Raw genomic sequence first — 18,528 nt, 5'->3', positions numbered from 1 at the left:
CATGAGCTGGTAAATCTAATCATATGAAGAGAGGAGACTCAAGTGGCTTGAAAGGTTCTAATCCTGCTAGGGACATGGCAAATCTAAGAAAAGAAAAGATTTGCAATCCTACAAAGGTCTGCTAGAAACATTGCCCCAAAGGTCACGATAGCCACCAGGGACTTAGAAGACCCATATGACAGTGCAAAAAGGCATGATTGCACCATGAGGCGAGAGTGGCATCTACCCCACCGAGACCAATCCAAGGAGAGCCATGTGATTCAACTTGGGTCTATTCTTTTATTTGTCCTTCCACAAAAGCAAAAGAGATACCGCTAAATTTTCCATTTGGAAAGAATTAGCACATGATCTGTCCTTGACTAGATGTGGTCAAACCTTGCAAAGTATCAATATCTACAAACATACAAGTGATTGTGAAGAACTGAAGCAGATGTAGAGGACTCAACCTTAGCATTAAGACATGCCATCAACCCAAAATCTTCGTATTACCCTGGCAAACATCATGATCAAGGAAAAAATAGACAATAATTACCCAAGGCTGTTGACTAGCACGCATGCATTACAAAAGCGACCAACAAAGGACTATCATATGGGTCTCCACATCCAAGACACCCCTTCCCCTACAGATTTCAATATGCAAACACACAATTCCAAGAAACCATGATATGCCAATATACATAGCCTTTTCTCCACAACATAAAACAAAAGTGGTAGGTGAGATTCTTCAAAGCAACATTAGACCAAGGCAACAATGGCAAAAGTGAGCATGGAAAGCATAATGGTCTACACCACTTTAAGGTGCACATGAAAGGGCGGAGTTGGAGATTTTCAATAGACAAATTTGGCTTCTAATTTTTGCAAGATCCAATTCAGCAAGTGTTTGGGCTGCACATCCACTCCCAAGGAATACCCAAGTTGCTTTACAATGTCTCCCCGCTAAACAATTACATTGTGCCCATTCCATTTGATTTCTCTCTCTCTCTCTCTCTCTCTCTCTCTCTCTCTCTCTCTCAATATATGCATGCATATTTATGTGTTCACAAACTTATCTACATACATTGCTAATTAAAAATTGTAAGGAGATATATGTATGTGTGCACAAGTTCATATCACATGTACATGCACACAAAAATCACTTTGGGGAATCATGCATTGTTCCATATGGTTGCAAATCTCTATTCACGCGTGCAGACGTGCACATAAACCATTGTCGTCATTGTCATCATTGTCTAAAATGTTGGTCTACAGATGCATGCGTGGACGGCGGACCATCGCGCCAGCGTTCATGCACACATTGACGGGATAGGCTCTACAGGCAAAGGTGATCTATTCAATAGAGACAAAGGGTAAGGCCATCAAAATGAGTAGGTGCCACGTCTACGGGCTCACCGCCGTCGGGTTTTACATCTGGCTTACAAGCTGACCAGAAGCCCCGCTGCGCATTACTGGACTTGTCAGTCGGTCAGGATTACAGCTGAGAGAGAAGAAGCTGAGCTTTACAACCAACGCAAGACACATAAGAATGGCCGGCAACCACAACTAATCTGCCAGCATTGCTCGAGCAGTTCAAATAGCCTGCCAAGCTTGCTGTGTTATAAACCCACAAGGCCATATCCATTGAAAGACGCCTCTATCTATATATCATCACTTGACTGCTCAATCCATTTCTGTGTCTTCCTCTCCGTCGTCTTCATCTTCTTCCAGGTCGTAGAGTAACGCCCTCCGCTGTCCAGCGAATATACAAGCGAGGCCTCTCGAAGCTAGACCAACAACAAAAGAATGTGAGGATAGACAACATGCATAGAATTCTTCTTTATCAACTAAGGAAGTACGTCATTCCAGCATGCGATATAGAGAACTGCCCGCGTCTTGTGTTTCCCAGAATGTCACAAACCAATTTCAACCCGTTATTTTCCTCGCTTATAGCATTTTATCCCTTCTAAAACCAAACATGTCCCTGAACTAACTCGACTGTCAGACGCGAAAAACCTTCATCACAGCTACAGGAACACAAGATACTGAGAAACATACCACTAACGGCTAGTGGGGCTACAGCATCATTATATGAAAGCAGACGTGCTTTCCCGTTTGTCAGGCGAACATCGACTACAGTTCCCTGCAAAAAGATATACAACAATACTTAGAAAAATCAAATGGGCGAGTCCAAGATATGCGTTTGACCATGATGCAAGTAGCTGGATGCCTCCATAAGTCGACAACTAGCTCATGAGTATACCGTGGAAATTCATGTGGGCAAGTGAACGAGGAAAAGTTTACCATGACACAGCTGGATGAGGTTGTCGTGAGTGCTGATGCATTAAAATCTCGAAAATGGGAGCATCTCCTAGCATTATTGCATAGCTGAGAAATTTTGCCATTTATAAGGAAAGGCGCCATTTATAAGGAAAGGCATCGAGTCATGTATTTCAACACCTCAGACCACAGAGCTGCCATAAGCCGTAAGAAGACCGCTAAACACTTATTTGAAGTGCAAGCACAAAAGAGGAACACCTACAGAGCCATGTCAACTATGGCTGTACATGCTACAATACAAGGTTACATGGCGGTTTCCAGCTTGTTTCACTCTATTCCTAACGACAAACCAAATGAAGTGTTCTTCTCTATGCCATTGTGATTGAATGATTCATTGGTTTGATGATACACAGAGAGCAATGATCGAGTGCTATGATGCTTTACAAAAAGCCTTAAAAGGAGCCTCTATGTCCATGATAACATACTGCTGGCAGCTGGTCATGTATGTGAACAGTGAAGGTGAAGACCTGGTGTTAAGTAAAGAGCCATTGGTGGTCCTACTTGCCAGAATACAGGGACACCTGGCAGTGTCTAGCTTGTTTTACTCTAAGCCTACCAATGGCTCTACTGTAGTGATGTTACATTCTACTAATTGCTTCTGCAATGAAGGAGCAAGTAATCTTTGATCATTAGTGTGGTGGACTATGTAGAATTTTCACTACTGTTCTCACACACACTATTTCTTGGGCTTAGGATCTTCTAATGCAGAGGAGGTCATGTTCGGAATCTTATGCTGTATTGCTCACTCCAGCAAAAAAAAAAGGCACATATGTTATATTCAACCCCATGGTGGACATTGACATGGCAGAGTGCCAGCGCCAATTTTCAACCTCTCCTGTTCATAGGTGAGCCCTTCAGAAGTATTACTTCATTACTGCTTTGGTATAGATGCACATCCGATGAAGTACAAGCTGCTAGAGTAACCACGATGCATCTGAGTGGTACTTTGCTCTGCTTAACATGTGATCGCCTATGACCTGAGACAAGGTGCTAGCAGTTGTTATCTGGCACATCATCATATGAGCTCACATATGCTCCATTGTATGTCACTCTATGTTCGTTAGTGTACAGGTTCACGATAGTGTGTCCCCCCATATACAGAGGGGTGGGACAGGGGACATGCCAGCTGGTAGTGGCTGCATCCATGGACTTGACTCCCACCCTGGGAGTCAAGCCCTTCTTGTCAATCCTACGACAACTCTTGGTGATATGCCGGGTTTGCTTGCACGTTAAACACTTGTTCATGACCTGTACCCTGTATGTCTCCTGATGAACACCTGCCTTCTTGAAGAGTCTCCCCCACTGCTTGCAGACTGAGCAAGACGTTGACCATCTAAACCCAAACACACTACAGCAGGATAAGACTAGAGAGATTCATACTGAAATTATCACAAACTATATTGAGTAAAGAAAGTGAAAATCTTACTATGGACAGACATGTGTGCGAAAGAGATGAATTTATAGAGAATGCCAATCCATCCAGTCTCGTGAATGGAAAGCAGCTTGTATCCAGGACCATCAACCATGCTTCTGCAGGTATGTCTATCCTTGCTGGGTCGCCCTTACCCAACAGAAGAACAATTTGCCTTTCCTGCATGTAATCCCCATGAGTATTGTCATACACACCTATGGTATAATAACATAAAGCTAGCAACCAGGTTGTATCAATATCCAAAGTTGACACCCAGACTTCAGGGGATACCTTGTATAAGGCCAAGTCAATACAGAACAGCCCTTCTTGAATACGCAGTGCAGTGACTTCCAAGTCTGCTCTTTGATTTTCCTGTTTGGAAGTTTTTCTCAATTTACGGATAATTCCAATGAAACCAGATTCTCCATCAGAAGTCATGCTCTGCATCTGATAGCATATATAATGAGTTGAGAAAATCAAGCTTGGTTCCCCTGAAGGCTGCTTCATCGACGGAAAACTTTCTTTGTCCTAAAGAAAACCAGTAATTTCAGTTAGTGAAGGAATCACACACACTAGCACAAACACAAGACAACATAGAATTTTAACAGCCGTTGCCGGCATTTACAGTTCTTTTAACACATGCTCTAAGTATACCTCCACCACCAGACTCTCAGAAACTGAGTCACATACATACCTCATAGTATGCCAACGAGACTGGTACATGACTATTAGCCATGTATGGGCTTCTCAGCTCGCACAACAGTAGAATATCTTCACAACAAAGTTTTGGTGAGACGACCTTTGATGGCATGCAGAAGGCTTCTTCGCAACTGCAGAACAAATTCAAATTCCCCAATGAGAGAAAACCCATACAAAAAGTTGGTAGCTGTGGAATAAACCCAGTATTCAAAGCTCAAAACACTACAAAATTGTTCTAATCATACCTGTGTACCAAGAGAGATATTTGTTTATTTAGAGTATTTTGAAAAAATTTACAATCTCTGAAGCCACCCATCAGAGCGAGTTCTTCTAGCTGTTCAACTTCTTCTCTAAAAACAGAAATAGAGGGCACTTCTTACATAACATTCCAAGCCAGATTATCACAATAAAAGCCTGAGGTGAATGCTCAGAAAGAGCCATAAGACAGCTCATAAAACGAGTAAAGAACACTTAGCTAACACACCATACTCTAATGTTCAGCACTACATTGACTCTTCAAGTGCTGATCAGTACACTCTATTGCAGGCACACATTCAGTCAAGCAGAAGCTATAATATGCATCAATATAAAAGTAAGGCCCTGATTTGAATACACATGACACTTACGAGTCCATATGCAGAGTTAACCCATCGGAAACAGGAGCCAAATGCGGACCCACAAAATCAGTAACAAACTGTGTTCTGAGAAACTCTGCAACAATTTCGCTGTTTAATTTATACAAGAAATTAGCACTCAAACCCTTGATACAAAGAGCAGTTTGTAAACTAAACAAAAATTAGGTTGAGTCATCATATGTGTGATTTTAAGAGCTTGAACCTCTGGATCCATCACATAATGATAAGTAACAGAAGTGTACTTCACACTTATAGAAACTATCAAATTTGCTATACAAATACGTTTCAAATATCCTTGTATCTTTGTCCTACTACCATGCCACAATCAGTCTTGGTTTTATTGCCAAGCAGCCCTTGAACAAAAGGTTGGCTAAAGCATCTTGAGGAGCGTAGCACCTATGAAAGCGTATGTGTGGTATGTGGATTCATGCCTTGTTAAGTTTCTGGCTAACAATGCTGATGCGTTACTGCTTGCTTTTTGAAAATCTTACTACAGATCCTAAAGGAAGAAGCAAGAATTCAATATTACCGCAATGTGACTATTTGGCCATATTGTGCAGGCAATACATTCATTCCATGGACACAACTGAGGGCTTATGTTACTGTCATATAAGGTATCTTTGCTTGTGGATCTTTTACCATGCTTTTTAATGATATTGCCATCCTGGGTTGTTTGCAAATGTATGTTGGCATAGAACGTGACTTTGAGAGAGCCACAAAATAGAGCAAAAGCTATATGACATGGATTGCTGGTTGGGTAGTTAATTACATTTTACCAAGGCCCACGTTTTCATAATTCTGCAAGGTTTAGTGATGGGTTTGAGATAAAGACTTAAGCATATGCTGGTGGGCTGGTTCTCACACCGGATCAATTGATTGTGTGTGAGACTTGATGAGGATAACACAGCAAATGGGATTGCGTGAATCTCTCATTCTGGTGGCCTTGCATATATGGAGCTCTATGAAGAAAAGCATGTGCTGTTGCTAGGATGGACAGCCTGATTTTGACATCATATTACAATCAGGCATCATGGATGCGCGTACAAACAAGGCATGAGTTTCATGCTGGGATAGATCGTATGTTCCAAGAGGAATACGCCCCTAATGAATACTTAGACAAGTCCATGTTTCGTGTGGAAACATCATTTTGGCTTCTCCAAAAGATAGGTCACATGCGATGATTATAGGAATGGGCACATGTTTGCCCCATCCTTTCTGTTTTCAGTATGTTGTGTTGTGATGCAGGCTCTCTTTTGAGAAACAGATTAGAGGTGTTGTCATTGAGAATAGAAAGGGCATCTCTCTAAAAATTAACCTTAGTGCCGTTTGTCACGAAGCAGTTGGGGCCATTAGTAAAGGTTCAAATTTTACACATACCATATTCGCAGCAAAGAGAGAGTTTAGAGATGCTATCATTGTGAAGAGGAATGGCATATCTCTTGAGATTGTCCTCAGTGCAGTCTATCAAAAAGCAGTTCAGGTCTTCAATTATGGTAGAAAGTTATGCACACAAAACATGTAGAGCTGTTGAAGAACTTGATGAACTCTTGTCCAAAGTAACTATCCGCACATAAGTTAGAGGTAAGGCTTCCCACTCTTGTTGTTGTTTTGAAAGTTAAATCACCTATGAATGTTAAGTCCATGGAGGAGGCTTAACTTCGATGATTCACCTCCATTGCTGCACATTTATCTAGAGGCATTTCATTTAGAGCTTACCTAGGTTAGGTCTAACCAAGCCGTTACTTTGGTTAAGGCCACAGTTGCCAAGGGTTTCTGAAACAGGAGGTATGAAACGGGTTTCATAGGTTTCATAAGAGTTTCATAAAATGTTAGAAATGGGTTTCGTTCAAGATTAAGAAAAGTATGAATCCTTCATATACATATACTGTATGACCCGTACGACATAGAAAACACAAATTGACATTATTCATTATTCTATACAATGCAAATGAACATTCAACATAGCATCAATATTTGCATGCATCATGGTCCACTATCCATGGCTTAAATCAACTTTACTTGTAAAAGGAGCCATCAATATATCCAATCATCATGGACAACTAGGTGTTTCATACATTCATCCTAGGTATAAAACAAGTTTCATAACCTTATGGAACGGGTTTCTTGGCAACTATGGTTAAGGCTTAGTTAGGTCCAACAAAGCATAGGTTTGGAGCATCGCTCAATGCTCAAGACAGGGGTAGCACCTGCACTCCCTTGCTTTAGACAAGCTCAGTTCTCTAGAGGTCGCTTGACAGTACTATATGTTCATTTGATGTACTATTGTTGACAGTATATCCTCTTTTGGACTTGCACTACTCTTTGGGCTTTTGCAATTGTGTATCAATGCAAACCATAGCACTAAGTATCATAAGGGCAACTCCGATTTGCAATACATGTCGGGACATGCATATGGCAGCAACAGTTGCATGCATCATTTTTCTTCACATGTATTTGGTTTGCTCTTTCTAGATGCTAAAGAACTACAATGAGGTCACTTGCCATTTTTGAAGAGGGAGTATCTCACAAGTATATAAACTTATTCTAGGCCCTAGGCATGATGGACAATTGCATAAGCAATGTTAGGCATGGATAGGACCTCAAAAATTGTTGGTTTTCAAACATGAGATTCAAGCTTTCTTTTAAGGGTCAAAAGAGTGTGAATTCAAGTTTGAGCTAAAGTTTGGGGCACCCACCTAAAATGTTTATGTAGGCAATGGGCAGCAATTTAAAACTTGAGGTAGTTCAACCATCATTTTAAGCATGGAAAATAAGCATGGGATTAGTTGTGTCACATGTGTTCAATGTGATTCCTTAAATAGATTGGGCAGCAATCACAAATCTGAAATCGGATTGTTTTCGTTGACTGTAGCCTGTTATGGTTCATGGACAGCAGATACACAATTGTTGTTTGCAAAGAATACGAGTAGAAGAAAGAGTAATCAGCCATGTGTTGAGACTTAACCACATGCAAGAGCAAGCCAAACAACCAATGCATGTAGGCACAAGCCAGGATTGGACTCGGGGGCAGAATAGGGTCGCTCGCAATTGACGAATGCAGCTCCCACGATTCACCATGAACAAAATCATCCATCTGAATTTCATCAACACTCCACAATTGGATCGTCCACAGGACTTTAAATGGGCATTGATTTAAAAAACAAAATGTCCAAAAAAAACAAATGGGAGATTATTGTGTGGCAGCTGAAAAACAGATTCAACCGTTTCCAACATTTATGAAATGGGCTGACATTTCCAATTTTTCCTAACATTAGGAAACACATTTCCTGGGAACTATGAGCCATGCTCTATTACAAGGAATCAAAGGAGTCCTACCCGTAACAGGAACGATAGCTACACTCTCATGGAAGGCAGCAATCTGCTGTAACACTATTTTTGTCCCCACGACAGTCACTATAGGATCACCACATAGTAAAGAGCCTGATTTTCCTTTAGTCACACATGCATAGCTATTCATTAGATTATTGGCACTGCCAAGCATATATTGAAAAGACTCATTTGTCTGCAAGTGAGGTGAACATATATCTGTTGAGGCATCCCTAAAGCACCCAAAAACGGAGGATCAAACGTCAACTTGCAATGTTTGCCCATCTCATCTCCTTCCACCGAATCATAAAAATACTCAGCTAAAGTGTCAACAGCAAAGTTCATTGATTCTTTTTCTTCCCCTTCTCAAATTTGCTAGTCAAGGAAATCAACATCTATACCATAAGATGCCTGCATCTTGCCTAGATCAGATCCCAAATTTGCATTTCAGACTCTGCCACAAAATCCACACGTCCCAAACCATTGCCTTTCTTTTTCCACAACATGAATCTAATAGGCTAAACCAATTCCAAACGGGACTTCTTAGTCCAAGGAAGCAATGGTAAAAAGAACGATATCAATGGTAAAAAGAACGATATCATACTGATCATAATACATTGAGCAACTTTAAGTCTGGCATGTAAAGACCAACCTTGTCATGAATCTGGGAGGCTATCCAATCCAATAAGGCACTGGGAGCTACCTCCATACCGATAGGATATCCCAAGTGTCTGGTTATATTTCCCTTTGAGATCACAATTCCATGCCAACCCAAGGCCTGCAGATCATTCCCGTATAGGAGAGTAGTGTAGATTTCTGAGTATTAATATGAAGACATGATGCCAAAGCAAAAAGATTCCACGCCACCATTGTCCAATTAACATTAGTACGATTAGCCTTAAGGAACATAAAAGAATCATCTGCCAAAGATTGACCCACAAGTTGAGTACCACTAGGAAGAGACAAGCCAACTACCTCACCTTGATCAGCCAACTTATCCAACAAGGCCAGGACTTTTCCTTCAAGGCAGGTGGGACAACATTTCTTCCACTTCATCTTCTGAAATATCAACCTCCATTGAATCCACCCATTCTGGTTTAGCCTGATTACTAACCAACTCACAAATATATTGGCGAGCAAAGTGAACAGCATCAAAAAAAATCTCTTGCGAACCCAACAAGGACTTATAAAAGTCATCACTCATCGGAATGATGGAGGCAAGATCACTCACCATAACACCTTGCTCATCCATTAAACGCACAATATTTTCCCGGGCATATATCTAGTGCAGACAAGCAAAGAATTAATGGGATTGATAGTTGTTATTGTATAAAGCTTCAACTCTAGCCAATAATTTATATTTTGCATATTACTCTTCCTGAAGAGAATGAACCCTGCCTTTCAACGCATGTGAGCAAGTCAACAATAGAATCACCTGATTGACTCAGAGACAAGGAGTGGGCCAATAAAGATTAGGCATGCTGCAATTCAGCTCGTAAAGAGAAAGCATGCTGAATACCATATTGACGGGATAACTCTCCCGCATTATCCCTAAAAACAGCCCATGCATCTCTCCCTCCAAATAGGACCTTCAAGCTAAAAGAAGCGATCCGTTACTAAATATATTCCAAAAACTGATTCCGCTGCAAAGAAGATTGATTAAAACAAAGAGGCAACTGACCAAGGAGAGCCTTAAATACATGAACAGGTTTGTGGGTCATTTCCAAGACCAAAGGGTAGTGATCTAACAAGACATACTATCATTCCACCCACATGTCAATGATTGTAGGAAGAAAGGAATCACTCTGGAAAATGTAGTCCTATCCAATTTAGCCCAAGTATTTGGATGCTGAAAAGAACAATAGGTATACCTAATTGTGATGGACACATCCAGGACCACATGTCCTGTTTCAAAGACACAGCTGCAAGGGCATCCCAAGCCTATCGCTCAGGACCATCCATGACTGAGTACAGAGAAGTCGCCTAATCCCCAAATACACATGCACTAAAGTTACCCGTGACAAAACCTTGACAAGCCATGGCAAGGCAATGCAGGTCATCCCAAAGTTGACGACATTCCCTAGCAGTAGGAGCATACATGCCCACCAACCACAAAACCTCTCCCTTATATAGTATTTCCAAAATCACAAACTGGCCACGAGGGTCCTGAGAAACCAACGATGGTTGCATGGAGGATTTGACAACCAACATAACTCCAAATTTATGTGGAGCTCAACCACTGAAAAAAACTACATAATTCTTATAAACATAAGAAGATCCAACCAAAGCGTGTTGTTTATGCTCCACAACACAAAATACATCCCAATTTCCAACAAACACAACTTTCCACAACCGATACTGCTTACTACCCGAAGAGATACCTTTCACGTTCCACAAAGCAATTCTTATGATAAATCATAAATCAGAAAAACTACTAAACCACCGCTTTCCCTTTTCCTTTTACATATATAGCTTTAGCTACCTGGAATCTCTCAATCTCACTTCAGATTACATCTACAAGGTTTGCCCTCTGCAAACCAGCAATCAAAGCACGAGAAGGAAACTGCTGTTGTTGTGAACGAAAAACATCCCTAGGAGACACAAGCCTCTTCGCGCATCAAACCGCAAAGCAAAATCGGAAGTCCTTTTATTATCCACTGCCGGTGCACATGAAGATTGAGGATTCATGTAAAACCCCTTACCTCTGCGTTGAAAGGTCTCAATGATTGGGTGCCGCAATGGGTGGGCAGGAGTCGAACGAGAAGCCTATCTGGCATTACGTCTAACCCAAGAATCCTCCCGAGGAGACACATTCTGCTCAACCGCAAGCGAAGCATGCTCAAGACCAACTTGAGAAACCTCCTTCTTTCCTTCATCACGACCATGTTGGGGAAGCATCTGAGGATCAACTTGTGGTTGCTGAAGTATGTGCTGAGGATGGTGGCCTTGTATATCCATGTTTAGATCTATAGTTCATTGCAAAACCTCAGGATTTTTGTCATATTCTGAAATGAAATGGCCCAATTGACCACATCTAAAACAATGTCCAACAAAAGTACCCTATTTCAACTCATAAACCAATGTTTACAGTCATGGAACCTCAAAATGAATTTTAGTCAGGCTTGGTTTCCCTATATCCCAAAGCATGCATGCCCTGTTCCTATTGCTGGAAGCCAACCAAGACTCCATCAACACCTCACCAAGGGTTCTCAAAACCAAAGGGAGGGGTCTCCAAAGATGTGCAGGAAAATCAACCACCTACACCCAAATTGGGCATGCTTGCCTCAACACCTCCTAAAACTCAGCCATGGGCCTCCAAGGGACCATATGAACAAGTTTCCCATCCAAGAACAAAGGAATGCGCAGCATAATGAAAGCCCACACTTCCGAGGGACGAAAAAGAACCTCAAAAAACCCTTTGAGACCATCATAAATCTCTTCAACAAGAGGGGCTTGCACATGCCTTGAAGCACCATCTGGGCACTGTTCAACACTTACAAACATGGACTGCAGCCAAGCACAAATCTTGGTGATCAAGGGAGTCCTTCCTGTAAAGTAAAAGATGGCTTCCCTCTCATGGAAAGCAGCAATCTGCTGAAGGACCAGTTCCGTTCCCATGACTCCAACTACATGATCCCTATCCGATAAAGAGTTATCTTTACTCTCATTAACATGGACATGATTGGACATAAGATGATTGGCAGTGGTCAGCATGAACTGGAGAGACCCATCAGTCTGTGAAGAACAAGAAGCATGAACCTCAGGCTGAGGCAAATTTGAGGGACATAATACCGGTTCTTCAACCGATATCTTCGGACATTTACCTATCTCATCCCCATCGGTCAATGGCCTGGAATCCTTAGCCGACAAATCACCATTTGAGTCCACCAGATCTTGGACATTCCCATTCCCTATATGCTGGTTGAGAAAGGCCATATCGATACCATTTGACACCTGCAGATTTTCCACCACAGAACTAGATGTTGCGCACGAGCTTCTTTCTGACCCCTGTTGCAGGTTGGCAGACCACAAGTCCACTCTCTCCTTCTCACTCCCTCTGTTTGATAGTTGGGCCCCCACAGGAGGAAGGGAAGGGCACACGACAGATCAATCTGTGTGTGCAGCGTGGCCAAACATTCTGGGGCAGGGGGTCAACGTTGGAAGTTCCAGGCCAATCCGATGGTGTGTGCAGGTCCACCCAGCGGCATGGAAGTCAAGACGCAGGCCAGACAGCACTAGGGCCCAGATGCATAGGAGACGAGGGGCAATGGGTCGGCGCTGCCAGTCCCCGCTCGATCTGACAGTCAGCGCAGATCCTCACAACAGGAAAAAAGGTGACATGCAGGTCAGACGGGCGGCATTAGGGCCAGATGCACAGGCTGATTAATCAGGGCAAATCAGGGCTGATTAATCCAGAATTTGACATTGTGTGTGCCTTTACAACAGTAATGGGCATCCATCCAGTGCCTTATGGGCATGCAATCACTATTAGGCTGACAACATCATCATGATCCATGTGCGCATCTGTTAGAGTGCATTTGGGTCTGTTTTGTTGCATGAAATATCATTGTTAGTGAGAGCAACATGGCACCAAGATGGACTGCTTTAAAAGAGCATCCGTGCACTGGATGCACGCGCCAATTTGCTACTGTATGAATTTGGGTTTTCAGCCAAATACCCCAATCAACATTTGGGCCAGTTTTGTCGAAGAAGAGGCTGATTGACAAAGGAAATAGAGCAAACTTAGGTTGGGTTTTGAAGAGCATGCACTAACAAACATAGCAACAAAGAAAAAAAACATTTCTTCAAGCAAGAAACGTTTTAAACAGTTAACTGCTTTTTCTCTGATGATGAGTAATGACTCATGAGGGCTCAAGATTTTGGATGAGAGACTTACGTTTTTGGAATTTTGTTTAGTTATTGGACTCTATCAATCTAGTATCTATTCTTGTCTAGAGAGTTGATTATTATACAACTTCAGTCTCATTTATGAGTTATTCATGGTATATTATAATTCATTTTGGATTTTGACATTTTGTAAGTTTGTTTTGAAATGAGAATCATGATGTTGCAACTTGACTCGGTCCATTTTGTACATGGGCTATCTACATGTTAATTTCAATTTTCTTTGTGTGATATGTATGAATTATAATGTGTGAGGTCTGAACCATAGTACAGCCTGTCCAAAGACTACCTTTGACCTAAGTCAATAAAGGATTATGGATGTGTAACATATTATTCTCAATTGACTCTCATATATTATCATTCAAGCTTGATCGGCCTCTTTTTGTTTAAGAGAGATTTCCATAGAGGTTTAAAACCTCTTTCCCTAGTTAAAACTATAAAAGACCCCTAGATAAAAAACCCATGTTTCTTATTTTACCCCCTCTTGAAAGAAACTTACGAAACACGTTTATAGCATTTTGTTTCTGACATTTCTAGCTGCTATGATGCAAATTTGGGGCTGATTTGTAACTTCTAATATTAGGATTTATATTGATAGATTGTTTGGAAGACTAGACATACCTGGTCACCATTAAAGTCCATCTCAACCTTGATCAGCTCGGTTGAATAGTCATTTGTAAAGCTCTTCTTTCATAATCATGAAGGAATACCCACAAGGATGGTCAAGGTTTAGGGCCAATCGGTGTCATCATTGAGGAGCATTCTAGCTCCACTCTTAGTGAGCATTTAGTTTTGACTAGGTTGACTGAATTATTTTATTATGCACTTGCTGGTCGGCCAGTTTCAGCCACATTAGGCTATTTATAGTTGTCCTCTACTTGGGGCAAATCATTCTTCTCTTCCTCCTGCAGGTTTTCGGCCAAATTGCAGCGTTCTTCTCAATCTTGTGCGACGACTACTGGCTACACCTCTGTCTCTGTCACCATCATCACCTCTAATGCTGTCATTGTTTTCCAACCTAATCCAGTGCTCTCACTGACGCTTTGGGCTGCATGCAAGGATTGATCAGTCCATCATTGCATTCAGCATTCTTTCCAGATTCAATGCAGATTTCTGTTTCACTATTGCCGTCATTCTCTCTTCTCCTTTTCTCTCCATATTCATGTTCCTTTTCCATTGCACTCTCACAAGGTATCAAGGCCTAAGAGAGGACACTAAGGTTTCCTTCAAAGAAAACCACCCTACTGCTAAAAGCACAAATTTTCAGCCTGTTATTTGCTGCAGAAAACAAAATTTTTTTGTGTTTTACAACTGCTTTCAACAAAGTGGGACATCTACAACTGTTTTCTTATAGGTGCAGCTGATTATTCTCTCCATTCAGGCTCTTCCACAACCAAACACAACCCATTTAGTGTGTTTGCAGGTCTAGAGACACGGATTATCACCAATTCCAAGGCTTTGATGACTCGGATGAGAAGTCTATTCATACTCCCTTTGATAGGTGGCGAGATCATCGTAAAGATCAGAGGTCAAAGCCCCATTCTGAATAGGAACCCTCTCTTGCCAAGTCACAAAGATTGGAGCAGCCATCTCCACCCTCCTCTCTTCCTATTTCCCATAGGGCCCGTCCTTTTGGCCCTAGGATGACTATGATGGCACCATCAGTGCATGTGCCCATTCACCCTTTTTGGCCTAAAGAAGACCAACTAGATATATCAAATTATTCGCTTTGGTCTTGCAAGGTGGAATGTATTATTAACACCTTCCAACTTTATAAGTTTGTTACCCACCCTATACCTCGTCCCGTGGAGGATCCTAGAATGGGATCGACAATGGATCATTCAGCGCTACGGGATCAGTTCAACTCTAGAGCTTGATTCTTCCTCTTCATGAGCCTACAAGATTCTATCCTAGTGCATGTACATAGGTTGTGAACAACAGTAAACGTGTGGACAAAACTTGCTTCTTTGTATCATCAAAAGACATTTGCCCATCGGATCACCTTGGAGAAGAAAATCTGGATGCTCAATATTGATGACTCTCCTTCCATGAGAGATCATATCAGTAGGTTGGAGGATACGATGAATGAGCTTGCATCCCTTGGTAAGATGATATCTTCACAGAATATGGCAATGATTCTCTTGACTCAATTGCCATCTCCGAAGTACAATGTCTTCTACACCAATCTTTTTACATAAGAGGATCCAAGAAACTCTTTTATGGGAGGAACTAGCACCGTTTGTCTTGGAGTATGATAAGCCTCTCAAAGAGGTAGGAGTAAGTGGATACAATGCCACGAAGGCTTTCACAACACGGTACGAGAAGGGCAAAGAAGAAGAAGGAGAAATCAAAGGCCAAGCACAAGGAGTCCAAAGCTATTAGTGCCATCTTCTTCCCCTTCATTTTTCTCACTTTCATTAGCCTCTATTTGCTTTTTATAGCCACTATCAAATGTTGCCTTGGGGGTGTAGGTCTTTCTACAAGGGATATGTGTTTATGCAGGCTCCTGACCTTAGAGACGTAGTCTCTCATGCTTTTCCCTCCCTATTTTTCGACGTTCGTTAGCCAAACAATGAGGTTATCCCCATAGCCAACTTCAACAAAACGCTTAACGAACAAGTCCTTTAGCAGTATAAAGGAGGCCTTATCTGTGGCATCAAGACTTGCGAACAACATGATCCTTTTCACCTAGGCAAAGCCCAAATGCTTGTGCTTGCTTGGCATCACCCACAACGTTATTTGCCTCACACTACCTCACAAAGAAAGTCTAGCATCTAGAATCATCCATTGAAACCCAAAATACCTTCTTTGGCATATCGATACCATTTCCTTTGTCATCCAACACTTTAAAGTCCATGATTCATAGGGTAAGCCCATTTGGCTCTATGGTGGCTGGGAGATTAGTCTGATATTCAATCCCTTTCATGTAAGTTTGTTTTGTATCATCTCTTGTGTGCAAGTTGGATCCTAGGGGAATATTTCGTCGGTATCAAAACATCACCTACAATTTTACGCAAGACCTAATGACATGTACAAAACAACTTTTGCTCATAGACCGTGATAGTTCACACCTAACAGGTATGCCTTTATCTAGTTAAGGGTGGTATAACACAATGCTAGTGAGAGGGGTATGCACAAGGGGCGCGTGTTGTGAGTTGTAAGTACAAAAGCAAGTTGTGTTTCTCTTAGAAAGCACAAAAATCGAAGCTTAAGCTCAACTAAGAGTACACTTGACAATGAAGAGAGTGTGTGAGAGTGATAGCACAATACCCAATGCAATAATCTGAAGAGTAAGGTGCAAGTACAAAGTACAACCCTTAAATCATAAGGTTGATAGTGTGTTCACACCTGAAAGGTGTAAAACACGATAAGTATCCAAACTATGTAGCATAGGTACATAAAATTAAAGAGAATAAATCTGGAGGAAAGAACCTCTCATAAGGTGAGTAAAAAGTGCCCTAGTGTCCTACCGAGGATCACTAACACTCCTCTGTGGGCATAGGCGTGAGTCAAAACCCAATAGCAGAAATGATATATTTACTGAAAATGATTCTCACCCCTTGTTGGACTATCAAAAAAGCCTACTATTGATGCTTCAAACATCTTTGACAGCCTACTACCAATTTTCCATAATGGTTCCATGGCTGATCCTTCTTCCCAGCCTTCATTTCCACCATCTATAGATACATTACAGCAGTCTATTTCATTGATTTACAGCCACAACAGAGTCATGATACCTTGTCTAAAGAACAAACCCCTATTCTTGATCAATTGGAGCATACAAGAGCTGAAATTCAGCAGCCTAAAAGAGTCCCTTGTTGGCTGCTAGACACTCTTTAGGACAGCAAACAGCCTCTTCCTTTGGCTGCCCGCACACCAACCTCTACTCATAAAGAACAAGGTAATCTTCTTGCATGTGCATTGGTGGCTACAGCATGCAATGAATGACTCTTAGGTGGAAGCAATGAAAGCAGAGTTTGATTCTATCCATCAGAATGACACTTGGGATCTATGTGACTTGCCTCACGGCAAGCATCCCATAGGTACCAAATGGGTGTATAAAATTAAAAGAAAGTCTAATGGTTCTATTGACAGGTACAAAGCCGCCTTGTTGCCAAGGGCTATGCCAAACAACAAGGAATAGACTTTGAGGAAACTTTTGCCCCTACCTCTTGTAAAGAAATGGTAAAAACGCAAAAAGCATGAATCAAATCGTACAACAACGCCCAGACTGATAAACTCAAAACACAATTAGGGTTAGGGTTGGGGTTACTCAGAGACAGTAAACACGATAAACAATAAAGTGAATGAAATAATGAATAAAGACTGTCATGCAGCAAACATACTATGCAATGAATACTGAACCTCAAACTCTCGTATCTCTAGGATCAAGGCACAGATTATGAGCTAAAGAGTGTGTTGTACTCCCAACGGATCCTGAATAGTAGCAAAGGCAACCTTCGAGTGTCGAACGCCAGCAAACGCAGCCAAGGAAGACTGGATCTGATGTAAACGACAATGCAAGTGAGATAAAGACTAAAAACGCAGGTACCTAAGAAAAGAGAAAATTCGCACAACAACTATTAGGTGCAAACGCAACAAACAAAGGTGACAAAATGTCAAGGCGGTAACTAGAGACTGCAAAAGCAGCATTTAGAGAACAAACAAGATCCTGGCGACAACTGCCAGCTAATACGGTAAATCTTTCAACATTTAACTCACTCTCTATAAGCCAAGTATTGTGTCTGTAGGTGGCCCCTCAAATGTGATGCAAATCATTACCGACGGTGCATGGACCGCTTGCTTGAGGCTGAGTTTCCCACAATTATATGAACTCCATGTGCAAACCATCATACAGACTTGCTCATGGAAAACATCAAGAAGCTCAAGTCGGTGAAGAGAGTGGTGCTTAAAGCTACATCAATTGTCACCTTCACAGTAAAGTTAAAGATGCTTGCAATGTATCACATGCATAGCACACTCTAATTAAAGAGGCCATCTTTGACTTAATTTGCTTTCCTATGGTTGCTTTTGGCACACCTTTATGAGGTGCGGTCCGCACCCTTCACCAAAAAATAGTGTCCACTCTATGAAATGAGTGGGATCACCACAAGATAGAGAAGGCGAACGTCATGCCATGCTTATGTCTCAATGAACACTTTTGGCAAGAGGTCCATATAATCTAATCGCAGTGACTCCCTTTTATAGGTTATTGCGTATGAGCGATTGGAAGGGGTC

At 41.6% G+C, this 18,528-nt stretch overlaps 1 protein-coding gene across 2 annotated transcripts in view; it reads right to left on the bottom strand.

The window, feature by feature from the left end:
- Nucleotides 1–995: 995 nt before the first annotated feature.
- APC4 (Transducin/WD40 repeat-like superfamily protein) overlaps nucleotides 996–18,528 on the bottom strand; it is a 110,800-nt gene continuing 93,267 nt past the window's right edge. The window contains exons 13-19 of one of the 2 annotated variants that reach the window (XM_087699720.1): nucleotides 5,050–5,148; nucleotides 4,669–4,773; nucleotides 4,419–4,554; nucleotides 4,016–4,252; nucleotides 3,740–3,904; nucleotides 2,032–2,116; nucleotides 996–1,760 (exon numbers count right to left, since the gene is read on the bottom strand). In XM_087699720.1, the coding sequence (XP_087555846.1) occupies nucleotides 1,657–1,760; nucleotides 2,032–2,116; nucleotides 3,740–3,904; nucleotides 4,016–4,252; nucleotides 4,419–4,554; nucleotides 4,669–4,773; nucleotides 5,050–5,148 (931 nt within the window). In that variant the 3' untranslated portion in view covers nucleotides 996–1,656. The other variant, XM_087699722.1, reaches the window with a different exon arrangement.

Source organism: Lygodium microphyllum, chromosome 19 (assembly GCF_053477565.2).
Source record: "Lygodium microphyllum isolate KBCC chromosome 19, Lygodium_microphyllum_v1.1.10, whole genome shotgun sequence".
Taxonomy (NCBI): domain Eukaryota; kingdom Viridiplantae; phylum Streptophyta; class Polypodiopsida; order Schizaeales; family Lygodiaceae; genus Lygodium; species Lygodium microphyllum.
This window is presented reverse-complemented; position numbering and strand designations above follow the sequence as displayed.